This window comes from Desmodus rotundus, chromosome 6, assembly GCF_022682495.2.
Source record: "Desmodus rotundus isolate HL8 chromosome 6, HLdesRot8A.1, whole genome shotgun sequence".
Classification (NCBI taxonomy): domain Eukaryota; kingdom Metazoa; phylum Chordata; class Mammalia; order Chiroptera; family Phyllostomidae; genus Desmodus; species Desmodus rotundus.
Genome location: NC_071392.1, coordinates 154,399,431 through 154,415,041, shown reverse-complemented (window position 1 = coordinate 154,415,041; position 15,611 = coordinate 154,399,431). Strand labels below are relative to the sequence as shown.

At 53.5% G+C, this 15,611-nt stretch overlaps 1 protein-coding gene across 1 annotated transcript; it reads right to left on the bottom strand.

The window, feature by feature from the left end:
* Window positions 1-1,027: 1,027 nt before the first annotated feature.
* Window positions 1,028-4,555, bottom strand: SMIM23 (small integral membrane protein 23). Its single transcript, XM_024576801.2, has 4 exons — window positions 4,469-4,555; window positions 1,743-1,794; window positions 1,475-1,542; window positions 1,028-1,240 (listed from the first exon to the last, which is right to left on the bottom strand). The coding sequence occupies exons 1-4, from the start codon at window positions 4,553-4,555 to the stop codon at window positions 1,028-1,030; spliced, it is 420 nt and encodes a 139-aa protein (XP_024432569.1).
* Between the last annotated feature and the right edge of the window lie 11,056 nt (window positions 4,556-15,611).

Sequence of the window (15,611 nt, the reverse complement as noted above, 5' to 3'; positions counted from 1 at the left end):
GGGAAGCAGAGGCCAGAGAGTGGCCCAGTCAGGGTAAAGGAGGAACGCCAGAGGGGAGTTCCCAGATTCTTGCAGCAAGGCCTCCTGGAGCACCCGGGGGGCGGGGGGGTGGGGGTTGGACTCTCAGGGACCTTCCTATTCCAGTTTCCACCATCCCCCCCGCCCCCCCCCCCCCCCCCCCCCCCGATTTCTGTGAGTTTCTGGCTCCCCTGCTGCGCCATGATGAACCCTCTCAACCTGAGCGCCCCAGGGCGGTTGGCTGTGCTTACGGGCTCACGAAGCAATGAAACAAAAGTTACCAGTGTCTGTGGGTGGGGGGCCCCCATCAGCATGCTGTCCCTGTGAGGCCTCATGGGGGGCACGGGGTGTGTCCAAGAGTTTTCAGGGCTTTTGCTCCTCAGCTTGGGGGCTGTGCTAACGTCCTCGAGGGTGGCTCCATTCCTTGAGGCTCTAGGCTTGCATTTTTTTTTAATGTAGCCCCTACTTTTTATATACATGTGCATCCTCTAAAAAGATCTCTGGCTGTGTTTTATATGTAATCTAAAACACGTATGTATTTGTAATCACATGGACATCAAAGATAAGCACATATATGCAGTCAGGTACCCGCTCTGTGGCAGACACACTATATATTGCACACGTGTGACCCTCACTGTGACCCTGAGGCAGAGTTGGTTCCTTACGAACGCGGCAGTTTGCCTGAGATGGATGGTAAGGGATTTCGCACGACATCTGGGGAAGTGGGAGAGAAGGCTCCTGACCCCAGGGCTGGCCCTGAGTCTACACTGATGCCAGTGGAGCCAGCACCCTGTATGCGGGAGGACGTCCTGGCTGAGCCCCGGTGTCCTCCAGGGGCGTCCTAGCGTTCAGGAACCAGCAGCGGCACCGATGGCGTTCTCAGTGTCCCAACTTTTATTTTTTTGCCTGGCTTGAACTTCAAGTGTCAGGGCTTTGCCCTACTTGGAGGAGCCCCTGGCAAGCCTTCCCCCATGTCCTTGGCCTCTCCCCAGGTCCCAGCCCTGGCCCCTCACGAGTGGTTGCCGAGGGTGCAGCAGGGCCCCTGGGGCTGCGCCTCCCCCAGGAGGACATCTAGCCACTCCTCCAGGTCCCGTACCAGCTGCTCCAGCTTGCACACCTCGTTCTCCAGCTTTTCCAAGAAAACTTGCACATTCTCCTTCAACCAGGTCCTGATGGCCCTTATTGGCTCTTTCGAGGGACCACTGGTCTGGTATTCAAACCCCTGAAAGGCAGACACTGAAGTTATGTCTTGAGCATTTTCACATAGGACCCCTTGGCCACCAGTTTCTGAAAGTTCCCCGAGCCTTTGCACGTGCTACTCCTTCTGCTTGGAATACGCTCTCCCAGCTCCTACATATCCTTCAGGACCCAGCTTTCCAGTGACGCCTCCGAGAAGCCTTCCCAGGTTTCCTCAGCCATGCTTGACCACCCTTCAGCCCCTTCTTGATTATGTTACCTGGGAAGCCACAGGATTTTGGGGGCAGCTGCACTCTCTGATCCTTTCTGACACCTCCCAACTTCTTCCTGAAATGGGCACAAAGATACCTCTTAGTAAGGGCGAAGGGACAGCAGTTGACGTAAACATGGATGGTCACCCCAGTGGGACGAAGGGCGGTGGGAGAGGGCAAACCCGGAGACCACCTTGGCGTGCAGCCCTCCCCAGGATACCCCTCCTGCGTCTGTGTGCACCCAGCTTCTCCCCTCTCCGATCCCAGAAAGCTCACCCGATATCCCCGCTGCCATGTATAGTACCAAGACCAGCAGCGCCAACAGCGTCTGGGGGCGGGAAGAGGGGGAGGGCGGGGATAATTGCTGGGGGTACGTGGGTGCCTGCTTCTCTTGGGCAGGGGGCAGCGATAAGATCCTGCTTAGAAATTAACTTTTTTCCAGTTATCGACGTCACTTGCTTACCCATGAACCCCCAAACACTGCAGAAATAGAGACCATGGCAGCCAATTGACATGTCATTGGAGTTTTCCTCTCTTCTCCCTCTTGAGAACGAAGGCCCACCTCACCTCTGTTCTCACTCCTTGCCTCACTTTTACATCCTTTGTTTTGAAGGATCTTTAAAAGCAATCAGCTTTATTGTGGTATCATTTGCACGCCATCAAAGGCACACACTTTAAATGTACAATTCGCTTAGGTGTTTTTAAAGATTTTATTTATTTATTTTTAGACAGAGGAAGGGAGGGAGATAGAGAGGGAGAGAAACATCAGTGTGTGGTTGCCTTTCACGCGCCCCCTACTGGGGACCTGGCCTGCAAACCAGTCATGTGCCCTGACTGGGAATTGAACCAGTCACTCTTTGGTTCGCAGACTAGTACTCAATCCACTGAGCCACACCAGCCAGGGCAGTTCAATGAGTTTTGACAAATGTCTATACCTGTGGACTCCCACCCCAATCAAGATATCGAACATTTCCATTATTCTAGAAAGTTCCTTCATGCCTTTTTGCAATCAGCTCCCTCCTTACCCCTGGTCGGCACAGGGAATTCAGACACACCTGAGTCCAGACAATGTGAGTGGAGACAGTGACGGTGTCAGGGGCAAGGCGGACACCGTGTTGACTGACACTGAATTCTCCCCAGACTCCCTAGATGCGGATGGGGAGCCAGATTTAATTTGACTCGAAAGCATACATTTCTTTCGAAGCCAAATTTGTGAAGCAAGACTTAGTCCCGCTGCCACAACAAAGAAGATAAAAGATGGGCAAAATTCGCCTCTCCCCCAGATAGTCGTTTTTATATAGGCTAGCAGCTACAATCTCATTAGTAACTTCAAAAATAAAAACACATTACGCTGCCTACAATGGGGCTGAATCTCGCAGACACACCGGCGAGTGGAAGAAGCCAGACCCTAAGGTGCACCCGGGTTTCATCCCCATGGAATTCTGCAACGTCCACAACTCATCTGCAGTGATAGAAATCAGAATCGTGGTTGTGGGTGAGGTGCCTGAAGGAGCGAGCCCTCTGGGGTACCAGAATGTTCCGTAGCTCGATCTGGGTGGCGGTGGCCCAGTGCGTGCAGCCAGTGTGGTGGGTGTTGCCCTGTGCCCTGAAGATTCGGGTGCTTTTTATTTCGGCCACAGTGGTCCCTGGGGGCCTTTTCCTGTAAGACACACACAACCGTTCGTAATGGCTGATGGGGGTCTGAATGCTCTTCTCTTTCTCTACCACGCCTCCAGTCATGTGCTTTACAGGTTGATTTTGTTCCACCAGCCCTCTCGCACCTCGGTTTCTATTTTGTGTTCTTTGGAGGCAAAGTGGGGGCAGGGGAAGGCAGGGAGGTTTAGGGACTAAAATTAAGTTTTCATCTTTCTCTTTGCACTGTTTTGGGCCTGAGCCAAACCATTGCTTCTCTTGGAGCCTCAGTTTTTTCGTCTGCAAAATGGTTTTGAAATAGAGCTCTTTCAGAAAGGAGGGGTGGGGCCAGGACTTGGGAAACACACCAGGCCACGAAATTAGGCTAATGTCTGTGCCGCGGGACCCCTTGGGGCCTTCGCTGTCTGAACAAGCGGTGCGTCTCTCCAAGAGCAGATGGGGGTGTCAGCATTCCCCACTCCACAGAACTCGTCGAATGCTTTCTCTAAAAGGAGCTTCCTAGGGTTTGGCGTTTTTGGACACTCTTTAGGAAAAGCCACGTGCGGTGTGAGAGGAGCCCCTCTGTCTCACCGTGAGGTCCAGCATAAAGGAGATGCCGGCATGTGTATAGTACGTAACAAGTCCTTTGCACGAGTCTTTTGAAAACGTCTGTAGATCAATCATCTATCGCTCTGTTTAAAACCTTTCAGTGCTTTCTGGTTAATCTCAGAACGAAACCCCATCCCTCCCACGGTGCAGGAGGCCTGGCTGACCTTCCAGCCTCCCTTCCATCCCTCCCTTCCATCCCTCCCTCACTTCTCCCCTGGGGGGCGGTGGTGTGCAGGGGAATCCTGCTAAGGGTTCTGCACTCAGCTGGACTGGTTTCCGATCCCAGCATGCCCTTTCTGTCCATCCTTTTTGCCTTTCTGAGCCTCGGTTTACTCATCTGTGAATGAGGCCCACGGCAGCTGCCTCTCGGGAATGGTGTATCAAACCGTCCTGGGAGAGGCACGGGGTGGAAGCGCCAGGCTGCGGACCGTGAGTGGTAGTGGTTTTCCTTTTGACAAAAGTCCCAGGGGAGGCTTGAATTTCGGTCCTAGGAACAAATGCTCCGACAGCTCTCTAATTGGGGCGTCCTGTCCTGTCTGTTTCAGTTTATCCATTCATTCATTCATCCATTCAGCACATACGCACCATTCTAGGCACAAGGGGTATAGCAGGACACTAAACAAAACCGCAGCCATCCCGGGCACCCCCTCTGCCGGTAGTGCCGTTCCACCGGGTGAGGCCCCGGGGGCGAGTCGAGCGGACAGCCTGATCCTGACTTTGAGGGGTGGGAGGAAAGCTGGCTGTACCTGGTCTGGCCTCACCTGCTTCTTGTCCTCACAGCGACCGCCTCTTCGTTCAAACAGCTCGGCTGTCACTGGGCCCCTGCTACCCACCTGTTGGGGCGCCATGGCCTCAGGTCAGGTGGCCCGGGTAGAGCAAGGTGTCCCCACCGGACAGGCGGATGGGCACCCTCCCCATCTTCTGGTCACCAGGCATCCCTCAAGCAGTGAGTGATGATGTCACAGAAGGTGGGGCACAGCGAGGCCCGGCCTCGGCACCACCCTGAGTTTTAGCCCCACCCCTCACATGTTTTCATACAGATGTCAGACACATACCTGGAAGAAATGCATCAGCAGATTATATTTCAGGGTGAGGATTTTTCTGATCTTCCCTGTATTTTCAAGCTTTTAGTAAAATGCGAGTTTCTAGATACAAGACAGTGAAAGCTATTTCTAATGGAAATGTTTGTTGATACAACTGTGGATTCATGTCGGTAGGAAGAAAACCCACGGGGGGCCCTGTGCGGCGTCAGCGTAGTGGGGGGGGCACGACACCACAGCCGGGATGTTGCCATGGACACAGTCTATTGCTCTCGTTCAGACCTGTTGTACTCGTGTGTGTGTGTGTGTGTGTGTGTATTTAATTCCAAGCACTTTCACCACATAGGTAGGTCTGGGCATTCACCACTACATTTGGGATAGAGAATTCCAAAGCCAGAGGTCCTTGTGTGGCCCCTTAATAGCTGCCATCTCCCCCTGTCCCCCTCCTCACTGCGCCTAACTCCTGGAAACCACTCATCTGTTCTCCATTTAGAAACTTTTATCTTTTCAAAAATATCATATCCACGGAATCAAATAGCATGTGACCTTTGGAGATTGGCTCTTTTGTACTTAGAAACCCCGGGCGCTCCAAACAGACTGGTGCCGCACCCGTAGTTGCCCTTCTTCATTGCTGTGTAGTATTCCGTGCGTGTGTGTACCACAGTCTGTCTGAGGATTCACCCACTGAAGGACAGCTGGCTGGCCGTTCCGGATTTGGGCTCTTACACCTGCAGCTGGCACGGACTTTCTTGTACGGGATCCTGTGTGAACCGAAGTTCCCATCTCTCTGGGGTGCCTCGGAGGGCAGTGGCCGGGTGGTAGGGTAGCCTGGTGAGAAGCTGTCCGGCGGGCTTTCAGAGTGGCTGTGCCGTTTTGCGTTCCCATCAGCAGCATGTGAGTGATTCGGTTTCTCCACATCCTGAGCAGCACTCTGGGTTTTCATGATTTTTTAAATTTTAGACATTAAAAATTTTTTAAAAATTTTTGGAGGGGGGAAGGGTGGGAGAAAGACAGGGACAGAGACATCGATGTCAGAGGGAAGCATTGGCCAGTTGCCTCTCGTATGTGCCCTGACTGGGGACTGAACCCACAACCCAGGCGTGTGCCCTGACTGGGAATCGAACCAGCAAACTTTTGCTTTGCAGGATGATCCCCATCCAAGTGAGCCACACCGGTTAGGGCAGATTTTTCTCCTCTTTTAAAAAAGTGTTGTAGTGTTATACTTTACAGGCCAGCCCCTGTTCTGTTTGGAGTTAATTTTTGCAGAAGGTGTGAGGTTTGGACCAAGGGTCTCTTTTGGCCTGTAGACGTCCAGTCGCTCCGGCCCCATTTGCTGAGGGCTCTGTCCTTCCTCCTCTGATTTGCTTTTGCGCCTTTGTCAGATCGGGCTTGTTGGCATGGGCTAGTGAGGGAGGACCCTACTCCACGTCACTGATCCCCGTGTCGATCTCTGCCCCGGGAACAGGTAGGCGGAGTTGCATTCGCGTTCCTCTCCACCGTCTCTCCATGCCCATGAGGCAGCCTGCTCCATACTAATGTTCGGTGAAAACGTTTGTTGAATGGATGAATAATAAGCAACCTCAAACCGTGGGTTCTGAGAGGCCATGAACTCAGTCTGGTAAACACACTTCTGTATCCACAGTCCTTAGCTCAGTAACTATTTGCTGAATGAGTAAAGCAGGCGGTAGGATTTTCACTTCACCAGGGAAGGAGCTGAGGCCCAGGGGGGCCAAAGAAGGCCAAGCCGCATCGGCCTCATGTCCTGCCCCAGACCCCGTGCTGGCTGCTGCCCAGGCGTCATACCATTGAACCCTCCCGATGGCCCTGCAGGGCCAGCCTCTCCATCTGAAAGTTACTCTTTTTATTCAAGGTCAGGCACCCTCCCAGGGGTCTGGGTACGCGTTCATTGAACTCTGAAGCTTTTTAATTTACCCCAAGGAATTAATGCAATTTCAGCCGAAAGCAGAGAAAGTCGCCATTCTTGTTATCTTTGGTGGTTTTATCATGGGTAAAGAGACGTGAGATGCCCGGTAAACTTTTTGAAAAGTAGCTACAGCCCCTCCTCCATCTCCAGCTTCATGACTGCCCCAGTTCCTCATCCAGGGATTTCATACAACCTTCACTCTTCCCCTCCCCCCTCCTCCTGCGTATCCTTAATATTGTCGTCATCCTCAGCTAAGATTTTTCAAGAAATGACCGAGTACCCGGCACTATGTGAAGCGCTTTACATGTATTGGCTCATTGTGTTATTCCAACTCGAGGTGGTAAAGGATATTATTATCCCCGTGTTACAGACGAGGAGACTCAAGTTCATTCACGGTGGTTCAGTCGCTCCCCCGAGTCACGCAGCTGGTGAGAGGCAGGGCTGAGATCTGAACCCTGCGGGATCGGAGCCCAGCACCCAGGCTCCGGCTTGCTATGCAACGTTCGCCTTTTCCACGGGAAAACCCGAGGCCGGGAAAAGAAAGGGGGCCACCCGAGTCCGGGGAACACGACCGGAGCTCATCTCTTGCTCCCACCCGGGGCTCTGCGACTGGCCACCTGCCTCGTCCGCGTGGTCTTGCCCGCGCTGCTGGCCTCTTGGGCTTTATGTGGCAGAAACGTTTCAAATGTCAGCTGCGGTGGATGCTCCAGGCAGGACTGCCCGTCACACTAACCACGGGCATGGAAAGGGCGTTGGGTTTCCGCAGTGGCGGTCGTGGAAAGAGAAGACGACCAGAAACATTTTCGGGGAAACCCAATGGGTTCCTGCAGGAACCTGCTCTGAAGAGTAGTGGTGAGTAGGGGAGCTTCTGGGATTAGCTCTGAGGGCCATTTTCAGGGGGTTCAGCCTCAGGACAGGGAAGAGAGGAAAGGGGGGAAGGGCAGCCCTGCCTGGCCCTCACAACACACTCCCCGAAACTGGTGTGGGCTGCAGGTGCGGGAAGGGTTTGCAATGTGCGGGTTGCCCCCAGCCTCCCACCAGCGCCCAGCCTTTAGTCTGATGGAAGAGAGACTTGCGTTTGCCACAGGGGTGAAACTCAGCTGCACAGCGGCGCTGTGCATTGGTAAGATGAGAGGGCGGGGCTGGGCGCACAACAGAAAGAGCTGGTGGGGACAGATTATAATGTGCTGGACTGCAAGGGCCAGCCATGAAACCGTGGGGTCCAGCGTTGTGGAATCTCCTGAGTTTTGCAAGTAAAGCTAGGAATTCAGTCTTGAGTGTGCAGTCTCCTGACTCGTAAATGCTGGGGGGAAATTCAAGTTTAGAAAAAAAAATGCACCATGCGGGCAAAATGCAGACCTTTGGTTCGTAAGCTCTGGTTTGTTGTGTCTGTCGGGTCCAAATATGGCTTGTCCCCGTGCCTCCTAACAGGCCTGCCCTGTGGGGGTTCTTGCCTAGAAGGGCCAGCTGCAGGAGCCCCTGCGGCTAACGAAAATCAGAAAGGCAGGTTCTGGGGGGACGTCCAGAGGGGGCTCCCGGGATTGGCTGAAGGTCCAGGGAGAGAGACAGGCGCTGGAGCTACAGGCCCGGGCGGACCACAGGGACAGTCTGAACCCAGAGCCATACACGGGGCAGATGTACGCCCTGGTGGGTGGATTCCAGCACCGTGGAGAAACCCTAAGTCTCTCGGTGTCTGCGTTAGTTACCTAGGGCCGCTGTAACAAGCTGTCACAAACTGGGTGGCTTCAAACAACGGAAGTTCATTTTCTCACCGTTCTGGAGACCAGGAGTCCAACGTCAGTGTCTCGGGGCGGAAATCAGGAAATCAGCCTGCTGACCTCTCCCGGGGACTCTGGGGGGACCCGTGCCTTGGCTGAGCCAGCGCTCCCTGGCTTGGGGCTGCATCATGCCAGTCGCTGCATCCGTGGTCACATTGCCTTCTCCTCTGTGGGTGGGAAATCTGTCTCCTAATCAGGGCACGTGAATTGCCTTGGGGCGCACCTGGATAACCCGGGACGATAGCCTTCTCTCAGAATTTGGAATCTGATGTCTCTGCACTGTCCTTTTCTGCCACAGAAAGTGACATTCACAGGTTCCAGGGATTAGGACCTGGCTATCTCTGGGGGACTTTCCCTGCACAGTCTTTGGGACACTCCCTGAAGATTCAACGCTCAGGCCGGGAGCAACTGCACGGCTGGGCTTTGTCACAGGCCTGGCCCCGGGCTGCCAGGAGGTGGGGGCGAGGATTGGGGCTTCTTTTGCACCTGCAGTGAGAGGCAGGCCAGGGCTGTACCCCTCCCCAGGCTCAGAGCGACTCCTACCAGGGAGAGAGGGACTTGGGATGCGGGTCACACCACTGCTTGCTGACCCCAGAGACGGAGACCCAGCTCCGGTGGACTGGGAGGTGTCGCGCTCTCAGCACTGTGAGGACAGGGACGATTGCCCTATCCTCCTCTGTGACATTCCCTCAACTTAGCTCCGTGCCTGGCGCTTAGTAGGTGCTCCACTGCCTCCCTCCCTGCTCCTGTGACTGCCACAGGTTGTCCCGGGGATGCATGTACACACGGCCTTGGCGTGCGCCTGCCCCTGGGGGCGAGAGCCACACCAAAAATACCCTCCCCCGTGCCCCATTAACCAGAGGGCTAAGAGCACTGTGAACAGTGGAGCAAAAAGGGGGGGAAACAGGATTAATTTATGAGGCGTTCTGCTGCCTGGATGGCTCATTGCGTACCCGTTTTGGCACCGTTGCTCGTAATGTGCTTCTAGACTTACTCTACTTCGACATCCAGGGGCCCTTTTGTACTCTGCCAAGTATTCCGCCGTTATTGTTCTAGGCACCTCCTGTTGGTCATCGGGCTAATTTATTTCAGTCGGAATTTCAGGACCAGACACAACTCTTATTACTCACTGCTTCGAAGAGGGAATAAAAGAGCAATTGATATTTGGAAAAATGAAAACTATGTCCAGAATACTTTGGGCCCTGAGGCCAAGAAGGGAAAAGAAAGTGGTGGTGGTGGCGTGGGAGGTGGGGGAGACTGGAGGGGAAAGTAAGGCGGGCTCACCCTGTAATGCACTCCGTCGCGGCCTGTCTCGGAGACGTGGAGTCTAGAATGTCTGCAGACAAATGAATCGACGGCAGGGCTCCCAGGGGTCCTCACACACCTGGGTCCTTCCGCACATGACTTCAGCCGTCACCTGCAGGAGCAGGGGCGGAAGGGGTGCTGTGCGGGGCCCTCACCTCAATTAGCTGAGTGCGTTAAATCAAGTCTCAGGTTGGAGGGGCAGGGGAGCGACCCCCATGGGGTGGTCGAATTCCTAAGGCCTCTTGCTGCCGAATCCAAGACGCTTCATAGAAAATTAACCTAGGAACAGAAGTCTAAGATGTGACAGCCCAGTCACTTGCTTTCAGGAGCAGCAGGTTGCTCGAGAGTGTGAAGGACCCCGCTGATGAGCATAGTGAGGATTAAGAGACCACTCTGAGCCCTGGCTGGTGTGGCTCAGTGGACTGAGTGCCAGCCTGCGAACCGAAAGGTCGCTGGTTCGATTCCCAGTGAGGGCACATGCCTGGGCTGCAGGCTAGGCCCCCCGTTGAGGACATGCAAGAGGCAGCCACACATTGATGTTTCTTTCCCTCTCTTTCTCCTTCCTTTCCCCTCTGTCTAAATAAATAAATAAAATCTTCAAAAGAAAAGAGAGAGACACATAAGGGTCTTGCAGGGGTTGGAAGGGCCAATGCGTCCCTTGCTGTGCGAGATTCTGGTGCATGTCTGGGTGACAGCTGTGACTTCGCTGTTTCTGGAAGTCTCACTTGAACGCTATGCTGTTGGCAGACAGAGGGGCTTCTGCAGACACAGGGGAGAGGGGGATGGGTGAAGCCCTGCACGGGCCAGAAACAGGTGACCGCCCAGGAGTGTCTACACTGGCCTTTGGGCTTCTTTAAAGGGGCCGTGGTGGACTAGTGGTCGGGGTCCCGGGCTGTAGACCCAGGCAGCTCTGAGACCACATCTCACCGTCCTCATTCCTTTACCATGAGCCCTTGGCTGCACATTCGACCTTGCTAGGCCTCAGTTTCCTCATCTGTAAGTTGGGTATAAAAACACTTGCCCCATAGGGTTGGTGTAGGAAAAAGAAATAATGCATATAAAACCCTTGACCTGTAGTGATGATAATAATTGCTCCCTTTGACTGCGTATTTAGTGCCAGGTGTCGAATTGTGCAGCTAACGTTCATTCTCTCTCCTGAATCCTCATAGCACTCTGTTCGGCAGAGATCACACAAATTGCTCATGAATTCAGGCCCGCCGGCCCGCGGAACCCGAGTCCTTAACACCTACTGTGTCACATGGAGATTAGGGTCCAAAAGAGCAGCCAGAAGTGTACAGGGTCAAGCAGGGAGACAGAGTGTCTTGAAAAGTCCAGCGCGGCCTCCTTTCCCTGCAGCGATGGGAAGGACCACCGCGTCGAGTCCAAGTGGGCGCAGGAACACAGTCACTGAAAGGTCCCGTTAAACAGTAGTATTACCCTCAGCGGGCGGGACACCCCCTCTGGGAGGGACGTGCGGCAGCTGAGCCCGAGGGAAGGGAGGGAATGCTTACCCCTTGGGGTCCGGTTGGGAGGGCAGCACGGTTTTGGTCTGTTCTGGATGATTCTTTCCCTTTCTGGTGGTGTACACAGCAGTTCCCCTCTTCTCCATGGACGGGAGCACCTGCCAAGACCCCCAGTGGATTTCTGAAACCACAGAGTGTACCAAACCCTGTATATGCTGTGCTTTTTCCTGTGCTCACACACCTTCTCACTTAAAGGGAGCTCTTGACGGGACGGCTTCTCTTTGGCACATCCAAACTGCCGCATCGCCGCTTTTGCACTTGGGTACTTGTTCAGTAACGTGAGGGTCCCAAGCCCTGCCACATACCGTGCCGGCCGATCTGACCACGGAGAGGACTACTCAGGGACTGACAACGTGGAGATGCCGGACACCCGGATGATTCACGTCCAGGGCGGGGACAGAGCAGGATGGCGTGAGATTTCACCACGCTACTCAGAATAGCACACAATTTAACACGTATGAATTCTTTGTTTCTGGAATTTTCCATTTAATAATTTCAGACTGCAGTTGACCACTGGTAAATGAAACCATAGAAAGTGGTCTTGTGCATGGGTTGGGGGGGGCGGGTGCTGTACTGAGTTTGAGTGAGGGGGATAGCCAAGGGCTGGCGCGATGGGAGGACCCCGTAAAGGTGCTGTAAGTATGTGGGCCCCCCAGCACCCAGTGAGTGCCCGGTGTCTGTCACAGGGATGTGGCTGGGGCTGGCAACCAGTCCTCCGAACCCCACCCTCCGGTTGAAATGGCTCCAAGATGAGAACCAGGCCTCCGTGTCTGGGACGTCTGTGGCCCGAGAAAGCTGCTCCAGTTGGGACTGCCTGCGGTCCCTGATCCAACGTCCCCCATGTCCCTTCCCCAGGGGGCTCCGGAGGAGGGTGGGTCTGCCCGTGGGAGACCTGCCCCGACCTGGCTGATCTGCCGCAGGCTGGGAGCCTCAGACCGTGTCAGTAAAACTGATTGTGTGTGTAGACGCAGCCCACGATGAGCCCCCCACAGCCCGTGAGCCAGTTCCCTTCCGTTTCCAGCTGTCCTGGGTTTCCTGCCACTGGGACCGGAGGGAACACCGACGCAGTAGCTGTGTGTCAGGTTGTGCTTTTAGCAGGAAAACCAAGGCACGTCCTGGGCTGTGTGGATGAGCCTCCCAGCCCAGTTTCGAGGAGGCTTTGGTGGAGTTGGATGAAGGCACAGGGCAGGGTACGGAGGGTGTGTCATGGGCTTCCGGGAGATGAACCCACAAAATGCTTTGGGCATGGGGCTCCTGGAATCCAGCACACCCCGGGCACCCGGGGCCATCCATGAGGCAGGGCCTGTGGGCGTGGGTGGAGCCTTTGGGAGGTGTGCTGTTGAGTCAGGGAGACGCCTGGTGCCCCTTTTCCTCCCTGGGGTTTCTGTGTGACCCCGCAGGGCTGCTTCACTGCTCTGCACTACCTTGGGGTCCCCACCCATAAAATGGGGACACGGAGCTTATCGTCCATTTCCCAGGGCCGTTGTGTCAGGATTGGGACAGGTGTGGGTCTCCAAATGGGACTGGTTGGGGTGCAGGGTGGCAGAGCTATACATGCCACCAGTCCCTTCTCTCAGGAAAACCAGCAACCTCAACAGCCAAGATGGCCGGGACAGCAAAGGCCAATAAGACCAAGCTCCTGACTGTGTGAGTCCAATGGCTTGCTCTCCCTGCATCCTCACTGCCGCTCTCCGAGAGGACGTCACTCTTCTCTCTGTGCACACGAGCAGTCAGGCACCAGGCCCTTGACCACCAAGCCCCGCCACCTCTTAAGAAGTATTCACATGGTTAAACACCCAACCAAACAAATCTAAATTCTACCCCCAAGTCAAGACCTGGCGTGAGCTGTACCCATCCAGCCTGCAGACAGATGTTTAAGTTTGTTAAACTGTCAATATTTAAACACCAGGAGGCCTTACTTACAAATCCAGATTTCTGGCTTTGCTTGAGGAATGAGAAATCTGGCCGCGACGACCCGTGTCTCTGCACAAGGACATTTGCCCGGTGCTGGCAGCTGCCTTCAGCTGGGCCCCGGACTCCCCTGCTGTCTGCCGGGCACCGCCACGCTCCTGGCGTGGTGCATCTTACTCTTCACCTAGTTACCCAATCCCGCCGCCGTGGTTATCAGCGAAGGCTCCCTGTGCGCCGGTTTGGTCGGCCTTGTACTGGCACAGGCGCCTCTACAGATGAAACGCCCCCTGTCGGGGGCCTTGTGCCAGCCCGAGGTCCATGGCCTGTGATTGTCTGTTGATTGGGTTCATGAAAGCAGGTGACCGGCTCAGCGTTCTGTGAAGGCCCCAGACAGGGGTCGTGGGCGGAGTTCCCTGAGCTCAGAGAGGTGGTGTGTCTCCATGGCTCTACTAGAAGGGTGGGCCCGAGACTGACGCTTGTGAGCCCCTGGTGTACCAGGTCTGGTGGAAGGAATCGTGCAAATACCACCTCCCTGCGTCCCCACCACTCCCTGCAGACCGAGGTCAATGTCCCCATTTTACAGATGGGGAAGTCGGACCCAGGAGAAGTGAATCGGCCTAAGGTTGGACCGGCTTGCTTGTGGCAAAGTCAGAATTTGAACCCAGGTCTGTAGATTCCCATGTCTGATTCTCCACACAGACGCTGGGCCAACTCTCCACGCCAGACTCCTCTGTGCCAAAGAGAAGACCTTTGCGATGTTTTGTGTCCTTGAAGGCAAACCAAAAGAATTCCCTACACTCGCTGCTGGCATTTCAAGTATTGGTTTCTGGGTTGGTTGTTTTTTTTTTTGTTTTTTTTTTTTTGGTGAGCATGCATCCAGGGGCCTATCACCCTTAGTGAAATAGATACTTTTCCAATCAAAGAGTCAAACCAGAGCTTGGCTTCTGAGAAAACCACTTGTCTGGAATGCTCGCCAGCATCCAGATGCTCCCACAGTTCAGGTTTTTAGAACCGTCTCAGATGTATGGAGAGCCCTTTAGGGTGTAGGGTGGGAAAGTCGCATGCCTTGCTATGGAAACATATAGATGATTGTGTCTTCGGGGCTCCTCGGCCGGCCAGAGTCAAGTCTGCCCTTCGGTGGCATTCTCAGGAGTCTCACTGCCTCCCTGAACCAGAAACGAGGTTTTATTTTATGGGACTTTTCTTTCATGAAACAAAAACAGCAATTAAAGAGAAAAACCTTCTATAAACAAGTGTCTATAGTTCTAGTTTGCTTAACTTTTTCCAACCTTATGAAAAATTGGAACAGAAATCGTCTTCTGAAAAGAAGGTTTGGGAAGTATTTTCTTTCAGGTTCATTCAAAATAGTCACACCCCCTCCTCCACCCCTTCCCGAATTCTGATGTTTCCAATGGTCTCCACCATATCCTGGAGACTAATAATGTGGTGTGTTTTCATTATCTCTCGCCACAATTATAGGGACGTGCAAATGACTTTGAATATATCCTCACCCCGAATCTGGATCGAATCTGAGACCCCAAAGGGTTTGACCATTTGGACCGAAGAGGTGGTTAATTTCGTCCAAGAACCAGTGGTGGGCTGGTTGGGGACTGGTGAATTCATTCCAAACGGTCAACCGAGGATGGTGAGCAGACATAACCTGTGGTTCCGAAAGGTTTCCCTTAACCCTTCCTGAGTTTTGATCTGAGGTTTATACAAACAGAAATTTTGTGTGGGGTGGAGTGCAGCCAGGGTGTCTCTGAGAAAACTCCATCTTACACATTTTCTTTGAGGCGGCCAGACATAAATCTTTGAGGATATCCGTCTTCCTAACAGAGTGGCTGGGTTTTATGGTTACTACACCCTGGTTAGATTTTAATGGATAAAATACTTTTTTTTTTTTTTGAGTCCAAGGAAAGGGCTAGTATTCCCTGAATAGCTAATACGATTTTTTAAACAGAAAGGAACAACCACTTTTTGAAAGGCAGAAATGATACACTACCAAGGGTGAGAAGGGAGTGTGTGTGTGTAAATAAATGAAAGAATAGGACTTTGGGGAATTTATTTTTACTTCTCTTCAGGATAAGCAAGTTAATTTTTCTGCCTCTGAAATAACAGATTAAGCTGGGAGAGGTTGGCTGTCTCCAAGGTAAAGTTAGGTAAATATATATTTGCCAATTCAAACTGCCCTTCCCTGTGCCCTTTTGAAAATCATTAGTAATACTCTAATGCCAGTTTATTCACTATTTATCCACAATACTCAATGTGCTTTTATCATCCCTCCCTTTCACCCATTCTCTTTCCCTCTAGCTCTCCTTTCCTTCTTCCCTCCTTCCTTCAAATATTTTTTCCGAGTGCCCATGGGTGCCAGACAACGCCCTCGGCTCTGCTGAAGGCGTGCAAAGACCACCGGGGGAACAGAG

Coding starts and splice junctions, on each gene's coding strand:
- SMIM23 (XM_024576801.2), bottom strand. CDS start 4,555: ATGGCGCCCCAACAGGTGGGTAGCAGGGGCCCAGTGACAGCCGAGCTG. Junction 1,543..1,742: donor CATGGCAGCGGGGATATCGG/GTGAGCTTTCTG, acceptor TGCCCATTTCAG/GAAGAAGTTGGGAGGTGTCA. Junction 1,241..1,474: donor AAAATCCTGTGGCTTCCCAG/GTAACATAATCA, acceptor TCTGCCTTTCAG/GGGTTTGAATACCAGACCAG.